At 34.9% G+C, this 10383-nt stretch overlaps 2 protein-coding genes across 2 annotated transcripts in view; both read left to right on the top strand.

The window, feature by feature from the left end:
* Positions 1 to 1481, top strand: part of klf1 (Kruppel like factor 1 (erythroid)) — a 3873-nt gene extending 2392 nt beyond the window's left edge. The window contains exon 3 of the mRNA XM_016473388.1: positions 731 to 1481. Coding sequence (XP_016328874.1) covers positions 731 to 906 — 176 coding nt within the window. The 3' untranslated portion in view covers positions 907 to 1481. The remainder of the gene's footprint in view (positions 1 to 730) is intronic.
* Positions 1482 to 7983: 6502 nt separating this feature from the next.
* Positions 7984 to 10383, top strand: nfil3-3 (nuclear factor, interleukin 3 regulated, member 3). The gene is made up of 2 exons (XM_016473389.1): positions 7984 to 8214; positions 9145 to 10383. The coding sequence occupies exon 2, from the start codon at positions 9282 to 9284 to the stop codon at positions 10254 to 10256; it is 975 nt and encodes a 324-aa protein (XP_016328875.1). The 5' UTR covers positions 7984 to 8214; positions 9145 to 9281; the 3' UTR covers positions 10257 to 10383.

Here is a 10383-nt window from a genome sequence, read left to right as displayed (position 1 = left end):
TATATTATATTTCTATTTTGCTTCAATTTATTGTTATTTCAGTTTTTGTTTTACTATGGTTGCATTTTTGTTATGTGCTTTTTGTCATTTTTTATTATTTTTCATTTCTATTTAGCTTAAATTTACTATTATTTCTGTTTTCGTTTAGTAATTTTAGTACTTCAGTTAGTTGCCAAGGCAATATTTCTAAAGTTCAATTTCTAATTTAAAAATTAATAATATTATTAATCTAATTATTTTATTTTAGCATTATTATTTCTTTAGCTTTATCAATTAACTAAAGAATGTTTAATATTAGAATTTTAGTTTAATTAACAATAACACTGCAAGAGATTTCTCTCTTCATTCGCTTCCATTTAGACACATGCAAACCCTGGAAATTGAAATCATATCCTGTTGCTATTTACTGCTTCATTGTGGTGTACACATTTCATATGCACAAAGCCTTGTTTGAATGCATTTTTAGAAAGAAAGAGACAATTTGACTCACTTGTAAACCATCTAATCACAGTTCATTTTGTTTTTATAAGCTTTTTAAGGGGCAGAGTTTTCTGAAGTAGATTATTCTGCAGTAGACCATTATGTAAAAAATACTGAAAAGTGGAAAACATTGCGATCATAATTTTTAGAAATCAGAAAGCAAAGCGAAATATACAGAATATGAAGAGGCTGAGACTATGTAGAAATGCACCCCCATGTCTTTACCTTCTTGTATTTCTGTTGTCCTCAGGTGAAAAGCCGTACCATTGCAAGTGGGAAGGTTGCGGGTGGAAGTTCGCCCGTTCGGATGAGTTGACGAGACACTTCCGAAAACACACGGGACAGAAGCCATATGAGTGCATGCTCTGCCACAGAGCCTTCAGCCGTTCCGACCACCTGGCGTTACACATGAAGAGACATGTGTGAGGCCAAACACAAACAAAACACAAAAAGCAAATGCGTCCACACATTGAGGTTAGTCCGTGAGAGCATTTTAGAGGTTTAGAGAGGACCTGTGTTCAGCAGGTGAGGTGCTGGACATTGTTTATCCATAAAGCACTATTACATAAATATAGACAACTGACATGTACATACTGTACATTAAAATGCTAAAGGGGATGCATTGGTGATTTTTATTTTTTTTTTCAAAAATAAAATCATAATCATAAGTAGGTTTCACACCAAAATCAAGAGCTCCAAATTTGTATTTACTTACAGTAAAAACATCAGACTTATTTCCAATCTGGACCCTTTAACAAAACTGTATGAATTAGCAAACGGTAAACAATTAATTGAAATCCACCCATCAAAAATTGATTACTGTGAAAAATAAAAAAGAAAGAGAAAAGAAAAGTAGTTATGTAAGAGTACATTATTAGTAATGTAAGGAAATTCCTGATGGATATGAATTGGAATTAGCTCATGTACATAGAGATGCAGAAATATATGTAGCTTAAAGTGTGATTTTTTACAGAAAATGACAAAAAAAAAATATTTGTTGCTTTTTAGGTCAGCGGTGAGCATTATTATTTTACATAATTGAATCTGATTTCTTATTTATTGTCTATAGTCCTTATTGTGTGGGAGTTCTTTGGCATTTTAAATGTTACCAAAAGTCATAAGAGTCTTCATGTGTAATGGTAATATTGCTATTTATAGAAAAGGATACCATCAAGAGAAAAATAAATATATTTTGCCTTTCATGCTAATGTTAATGTTTTTGTGAAGCATTTATTGTTATACTGAATATGTGATCATCTATTTATGTGATCTTATTCACTAATAAAGCAACTGCAATTCTGCACTTTCTGTAAGTCTTATTTCCAACCAATAGATGGCAAACTAACACACAACACAGTGTGTGTGCATCTACTGCTCCAGTGCACTGAATAAATGTGAATTATAAAGTTGTTCTGTTTGCACAAGGAGTCTGACAACAGTCAGTGCTCCACACAGAGATCTGATCTCATCATCGTCCAGTCTGTCTGGAATGACATGAAGAAACAGAACAAATGCTGTTTCAGAACAAATACAAAAAATGCTGTCAAAAATAATGTCATAAATGTTCATTTATGTGGTGGACATTCAACCGAGACTGCCTTGCTAAGACTGGCAAGAGCGGATTCAAAATCTTCAATACTTATCTTGCTGGATCTGTTCTTCAAGAATTGGCTAAAAACACATCTCTTCCATCTTTATTTGACCTTCTAACTCTAGCACTCTCTATTCTAATTCTATTCTTTATTAAAAAAAAATGTAAAAAAAAAAACTTGCTCCTTTTAGACTTGCACTCTATTTATTTACTAACTGCTTGTTTTCTTAAAAAAACCTAACACTTGCTTCTCTAATCTTTTTGCATTCTATCTATTTGTTTTCTTTTTATTTATTATACAATTATAATTCTGACTTTCTGACTTCTGATTAACAAAAGCAAAAAAGTCCTCTAACACTAGCTTGCTCTATTCTTTTTCTATCTGTTTTGTTTTTATTTATTACTTGATTAAAAAAAAAAAAAACCTTGTTACGTGTAAGTCGCTTTAGATAAAAGCGTCTGCTAAATGTCTAAATGTAAATGTAAATAGATTTTCTTTATCAATTAACTTCTATTAACTAAATTAAATCAACATTTGGTGCAACCATCCTTTGCGTTTAAAGCAGCTTTTGCCCTAGGTGCACTTGCGCATAGTTTTTCAGGTAGCTTTGCAGGTAGGTTTCTTGAGGAATCTTGGAGACGTTGCCAAAGTTCTTCTGGATTTATGGCAACGTCTCCAAGATTCTTCAATTATTACAATTAATGGCACAATGAATGTTTGGAAATGTAAACTGATATTTCCTATTGACACACTACAGCAAAAGACAGAAATAACTGATTTAAAACCATTGCTTAGCTGGTGAAAATAGTGTTCTAATAATTTTGGCAACCACTCTATATATAAATGCTAAAACAAAAAGGAAGAAATCTGACAAGACGTGCAAGACACACAGTTACCACGAGACTTATTGGCCATAGTAAGGCTCTATCGGTTTATGGTGTTAAACCTGTTTGGGGGGATACAACTGAGATTAAGCAGTCTGGGATTAGCCTGGGTTATGTTCTGAGCGTCAGACACGCGTCACACATGCACTTATGAAATCGCTGTAAGGGGCCATCTGAGGACACAATGCATTGTGGGTCTGGTTAGTAGATATTACACTTGTTTAAGAGGCAAATCAGACTGTTACCACGTAACAATTTTGCATAGCTAACTTTCCCCTCCAGAACACATACTGTATATGGATATAATGATAAGAGAAGTCTTGTTAATGAAAATATGTTTTAATTAACTTAATATACTCTGGGGACAAATCAATTTCCAGAAGTTTGCTGAATCTCATCACACATACTTTTCAAGACACCTAAGGACATTCTTAATTAACTCATACAGTCATGTGAAAAAGACAGTACACCCTCTTTGAATCCTATGGCTTTATGTGTCAGGACACAATAAATCTGGTCCTTAGAGGGTCTTAGAACTAGGTAAATACAGGGAGAGGTGATGATATTAGCTTGTTTTGCAACCACAGGACCTGAGCACCTTGCAGTCATTGAGTCGACCATGAACTCCTCTGGTATTCTGCATAGTCAAATGCGAGGCCATTTGTCCGACAGCTAAAGCTTAGCCGAATTGGGTCATGCAACAGGACAATGATTTCAAGCACACCAGCAAATCTACAACGGAATGTCTGAAAAAGAAAACAATCAAGGTGTTGAAATGGGCCAGTCAAAGTCCAGACCTGAATGCTGAAATGCTTATGAGAGCTGTGCGTAAACAGATGCCGTAAACCTCAATGTACTGAAGCCATGTTGTAAAGAAGTGTGGCTCAAAATTCAAAATTCCTCCACAATGATATGAGAGTCTGATAAAGTCATACAGAAACCAATTACTTTAAGTTATTGCTGTTACTTTATTGTTACTTTAAGTTAACATGGCTCTACAAGCTATTGAATCATGGGGTGTACTTAGTTTTTCCACACAGCTTCATTTTTGTTAAATAAATAATGACAAAATGTAATATGTCATGTGTTGTTGTTCATCTGAGGTTGTATTTTCTTAATTTTAAGACCTTCTAAGGACCAGATGATTTGTTATGTCCTTATATATATAACAATAGAATTCAAGGAGGTGTACATTCTTTTTCACATGTCTGTGTATGTCTACAGTATGTTCTCAGTTAGTATGTTTTGATGTTGTTCTAGGGGAAATATTAACTAATAGTTTGTAATGGTAGAAAAAAAATAAAAAAACATCTTGTCCTCAGCTCTGTGTCACACAGCACATCAATTTTAAACATGAACAATATATGGTGGCACATTGCTGTGCCTTATAAGATAATTGTTAATAAAATGATATTAAACAAGGATCAGAAGCCCACAGTGACAGACAGAGAGAAAGATGGGAGGCAGGAAGAATAAGGTTCCGCTACAGCCTCTGAAAGCACAAGAGCTCAGCGAATGCAACACAACATCACTTAAACTAGTTCACCAAAACATTTTCATCATTTCTTCACCACCATGTCATTCCAGCCTCATATTATTGTACCTTTCTTTGACATCAAACAGATCTATCAGCCATGAGCTGGAGTTCTTGGCATACTGGTTCATTAACTTGCATGCATGGCTCTTGCTTAGAAGAAAGTAATGCTACAGTGTTACCAAGACATGGAAGAAGAGTGAGGTCATGAAAACATTCGGTTTAAAAGCGAGAAGCCAATTTTGAGTTTCCAGTTTGTGTTTAATTTCTGAATGCATGGACTGTTTCAGGATGTCTGATTGCATTGACCTGTACAAAGACACACACAAAATTCTACAGTACATTTAAAAAATAAATAATTAAATAAGCCGCTTTTTATGTAAATTGTCCTATAGGTGAGGAGAAATCAGATATGGAAAAACTAATATGCCTAATTATTATTATTTTCAGGAGCTTTGTTATAAATTGAAAATAGAGGAACATGTCTAGGACCAAAGAAATGTGACTTCTCAAAAAAAAAAAAAAAAAAAGGTGCAAATTGACAAGTTGTCTCATGGAAGTCTTATGACGAACAATTTACTTTTCAAAAATGAGGAAATAATATTAATGCAAAATCCCCTCTTTATTTATTACAATACCCTTCTTTAGTCTTATTTTGCTGCATATCATGCACATTTTCTTAAATCAGACAAGAAAGTTTTAACACTCAGAATATCTGAAAGTGAAATTATTTTTTTTTTTCAGTATTTTATAACAGTAAATTGAGCCATATGTTGTACTGTGGAGATTAAAGGATACTAGTTGCTCCTCTTGCATTTAATTGCTACTTTGCATTTGCTGTCTATGATAAAATGCATTTGAGCAGATTGACCAGTCTAAGCAGACTGGGCTTCAAAACAACAATTTACACCATACACTGAAAACCAGACAAAGATAGAGAGAGGGAGATGAGTAAGTGTTGACATCGCTCTGTCCTCAACTCACCCTGTGATATCTGTTCAAGAGCTCTGTCTGTGTGTGTGTGTGTGTGTGTTTGTGTAGGCTCAGTGACTCAGACTTAAGCAACTGCCTTAATGTACTTAATCTAACAGAGACGTCACAAGCCATAACAGAGCATGTGTTCGTACTTATTATGTGGAATTGCAGTAATAAAACTGCTCTTAAAACAGTAAAAAATTGTTACTTGGTCTTCATACCGTATAAGCTTTTAAGAGCACATGGAAAATAAAAGAATGCTACTCTATGCATAATTTCTCTGTTCCAGCATATTCTGCCAACATATCCTGACTCATCTGATCAAATTAGTTGCATATGTACACTCCTTTATTTAAGGGTGAAGGTTCTTTAAGGTAAGAAATACAGTAACAGTTGTGTCTGACTGGAAGACTGAGAAATAAGGTTTCATTGTACAGTTTGTTACAGCTGTAACTCAATAAAGGACTACTTTACAAAGAGTCCTTATGATGTTTATCTCAGGCTGCCTGAGGACATTTCTTTTCCAAGACAGGCCCTATGTAAGACCACAGTACTTGTCAAAAGTTTGGAAAAAATACGATTTGTCAATGTTTTTAAGTGTTTTATGCTTACCAAGGCTGCATTTATGAGCTCAGAAATACAGTACAAACATTAATATTGTGAAATAGTAATACAATTTAAAATAACTGTTGTCTATTTTAATATATTTTAAAATGTAATTAATTTCTGTGGTGCAAAGCTGAATTTTCAGCATCATTACTTCAGTCTTCAATGTCACATGATCCTTCAGAAATCATTCTAATATGCTGACTTGCTGCTCAAGAACCATTTCTTATTATTATCGATGTTGAAAACAGTTATGCTGCTTAATATTTATGCAGAAACCATGATACACTCCCATTCAAATGTTGGGGGGGGGGTATGTGTTTCAATAGAAATAAATTTAAAAATTCAGGAACATTTTTTTATTTAAAAACATATTCAAATACAAAATAGTTATTTCAAATTGTAATAATATTTCACAATATTATTGTTTTCAATATATTTTTGAACAAATAAATGCACCCTTGGTGAGCCTAAGAGATTTCATTAAAAATATTTAAAAATCATAATGTTTTCAAACCTTTGACAAGCACTAGATTAGAATAATTTTTCTAATTTATTAGCAATTCAACCTTTTGCAGGTCAAGGACCTGTGGTGGACAGAGACTGACCAGAGATGTCCTGTTACATAATGTCATAAATAATTTATGAAATTAAAGGCTGGCCAATACTGTGCCGAAAGGATGGCCTATAAGGAGCTCTGCAGGATTACACATCAGATAAATGTGTAAAGCTGCTCATAAGCTTAAAGTCACTTTCTCCATTCAGCATGGCTACTATCACAAGTGCATTTGGTTAAAACAACACAGACTCTGACATAAAAAAGTGTTGTATCACTGCGGGTGAAATCTATGAAAACAATTAAGTCAAGAATGCAGGTTAGGCTTTTTCCAGTTATTCCAGCACATATTTAATATTTAGTAAACAACCAAAAAGGCAGGCCTGTCCTGTGAAACAGATCTTGGACTGGCTAGATCGATTCAGAATTCAAGATCAGCTACAAACTTTTAACTAAAGGAATCTTCCAGGGTCAGTACAAGTTAAGTTGTACTGTTGTGGCATGTAGGCAAAAAAAAAAAAAAAAAAAAAAAAAAACACAGAATGGTTGTTGTATGTGTGTTCGTCACGTGTGTGAAGGATGTGAGCAGACTATAGATTGTTGGTTAGAAGAGGCTGAAAGACGAGAACGAAAGCAAATGCAGAAAGAATTGGCGGAAGTAGGAAAAAAAAAAAAAAAAAAAAAAAAAAAAATCTGACAATGGGGTGCTCAGTAGAAGAAAAGGCCAATCCACATCCAATAATTTTGTTGTCATGACAACATGGCTAAATCCCTAAAACAACCAATAAAATAAGAACAGCTTTACAGCTCAAGTTATAATTTTTTAACAGAAGTATTAATGGAAGCTTTTACCATTTTTAGTATAAGCTTCACATTTTTGCTTTTAACTTCCCCAAAACTGGTCACTGAATGTGAAAACTTGATTCTTTTTTTTTTCAAGAAAATAAGTCGAAAATCATTTTTGTAGTAGGCATAATCAACAATATGCCACAAATGCTGTCAATTGAGCACAATTTGTATTGAACCCAGCATATTCTTTTGATCTAGTCTAATTACATCAAGAGATCAATTGCCTCTGTTATTGCCAAGTATATCAACATAACCACAAAGACTGTTACATATTACATGTCAAAATAATTCACTACAACAGCATAAAGTGCATTTACAAGTAACTACACAAAATAATTCAGGATTTCTGTAACGCAAACACTGCCACCATTTGAACATTTGTATATTGCTGCTCTTAACACTGTGGCATGTTCAAAATGGATATATTTATTGTAGTTAGGTCGTGTTTATGTTTAATCCAGCGTTGGTGAGCATTTTACGCGCTCTGCTGTTGCGTTCGTTGGTCGGTCTGACGCAGAGTTGATACCAGCTGACCTCGCGACCCGAGCTGAACCCTTCAGAGGAACAGAGGTGTGAAGACAGACCCCCGCCTGACTCTGAGCATGAGCTCGCTACAAAGAGGAAGAGCACGCCAGTGCAGCGTTTCATTCAGTGATTATATCGCACAGCAGAACTTTCTCCTGGCATGCAGCTGCCGCGGGTGATTTTAAAGTGAACAATTCAGCGTTTTACTGAAAGGTACGCAGATCTAATAAATTCATATGACTTACGTAGTATACTTGCAAAAGCATCGGACTTTGAAATAATCTCAAAAAGCTTAATATTCGTTAGTGAGCGCGTTTTAACCACTCCACGTTCAGCAACCGCGTGTAAATGCAAAAAAATAAATTAAAAAAAATAGGCTGCAATATAACAAAGAGTGAAAAATTTAAGGGGGTCTGAATACTTTCCGTACCCACTGTATATAGAAATGAGTAGCATACATTAGGCTACTGTTATGGTGTAAAATAATTGCCATGGGAGAGATGCAAAATATCTGACAAAATAAAATCCTTTAAAAATCTAGTAAAAAACGTGCCCAAGTTCTTTATAATGCAATCTTTGTATTTAAGTTGGTTACTAGATAGATAGATAGATAGATAGATAGATAGATAGATATTACCATTTCCATTACTTCAAAAGTTGTCAAATATATTTTTCAAGGTAAATATTAACTATATTAATATTTGTTTTAAAAATATCATGGATTTTTTTAGTAATACTATCAGTAACGCTATCATTGCTATCATTTCATAGCCTTTTGATTAAAAAAAAAATAATAATTAAAAAGTAGCCTATTATTTTCCAAAAAAAAAAAAATTACATATTTCATATTAGTCTGTTAAAGTTTCCTTTCTATTTAGTTATTGACATTTTAAAAGTGCTATTTAAGCCACAACTTTCAACAACTAGAATTTAATTATTAATTAGAATTTAAAATCCGAATAATCAATTACCATGGCTTTTTGTTTTTAAGTTATGTTTAAATGTTCTAAAGTTACTGTCTTTATAATTTGGCTTCACATGTATTATATACCTTTATTTCTAAAATTGCCATATTGCTTCACAGTTGCGTAATATGTGAGCCTACATAAACCCCTTAATTTTATTTCTGCACTCAAACACTAGGGGGAGCTAAAGATCTTCAAGACGGCAACAAAGAGAGTTTTTTTTTTAGTGCCAACATTTTAGACACCTGTGAGCTTGTCTTGTGATTTCAAACATACAATAAGCCCCAGACTCAAAGCATAAAGGATTAAAGTGTCATGCTGGCAGAACAGAGAGTGGTGTACCCTCAAGAAATAACTGATCCAGTCAGTCAGGATGGAACTATGTCCTTCACAGAAGAAACAGTGTCCATATTAACGTCCAGCTGCATGCTAGCCCGCTCTTTTCTTATCCATCCCAGAGGTCTGAAAGACCAAGAAAGCTCTGGGACTGACAGCCGTATAACTCTACGTGGCAAACGTGAGTGTATCCCTGCCGGGAAAAAAGACCAAGGTTATTGGGACAAGCGCAAAAAGAACAACGAAGCTGCCAGGCGTTCGCGTGAGAAACGCTGCATCAATGACAAGGTGGTAGAAAGCAACGTTCTGGCTCTTCTTGAAGACAACGCCCGTCTGAAAGCTGAGCTACTGGCACTTAAGTTCAAATTCGGTTTGATCAAAGATCCCACAGATTCACCAGCACAGATCTGCTCCTTTGTTCCACATAACCAAACATCTCCAGCAATACCCTACAATGTTCACGCATTATCAATCCCACAGCATGGTGGTCCAGATGGGGCGCAAAACTTTGGGTTCTTCATGCCTGGAGGGTCAAGCATTGGGAGCCCAGAGCTTTCAGATTATGCTGGAGGTGAACATATCCGTAAATTCCCTGGTGAACAGCCAAGCGGTATTACAGCAGTGGATACAAATTCATTAGGATGGCAAGCGAACAATATAAAAGGTCTTCCTCATAAACTACGTTTCAAGACTCCATGTGGAATTGAAGGTGCTGATGCTGAAGTCCTTCTTCCAGTAGAGAATACGTCACAGTCTCAGTCTACAGAGGCTTTATGGAGGTCACAAACACACACAATGCCATCAGCTTGTTCAACAGCACTTCAGAATAACCCTTCAATTCACAGGCATATAGAAAGTCACAGTGCTATTAGATTCCAGATCAGCGCTTTGACTGAAGAAGTGGCCCAGCTCAAAAAACTGTTGTCTCAACATCAGCTCTCCAAAGTGAACTGAAATAATCCGTCCAACGTGTCTTCTGGCCTATCCAAAGAAAGAAGCCCATTTTTCTGATTGTAACAGACAAATATAAGAAGCCAGCTGGTTGTTCACTGGAACAGCTGGCAATTTAAGTGATTTTTAA

This window comes from Sinocyclocheilus anshuiensis, unplaced genomic scaffold (assembly GCF_001515605.1).
Source record: "Sinocyclocheilus anshuiensis isolate Anshui unplaced genomic scaffold, SAMN03320099.WGS_v1.1 scaffold648, whole genome shotgun sequence".
Lineage (NCBI taxonomy): Eukaryota > Metazoa > Chordata > Actinopteri > Cypriniformes > Cyprinidae > Sinocyclocheilus > Sinocyclocheilus anshuiensis.
The sequence above is the reverse complement of the archived record's forward strand: the minus strand, read 5'-3'. Positions and strand labels throughout refer to the sequence as shown.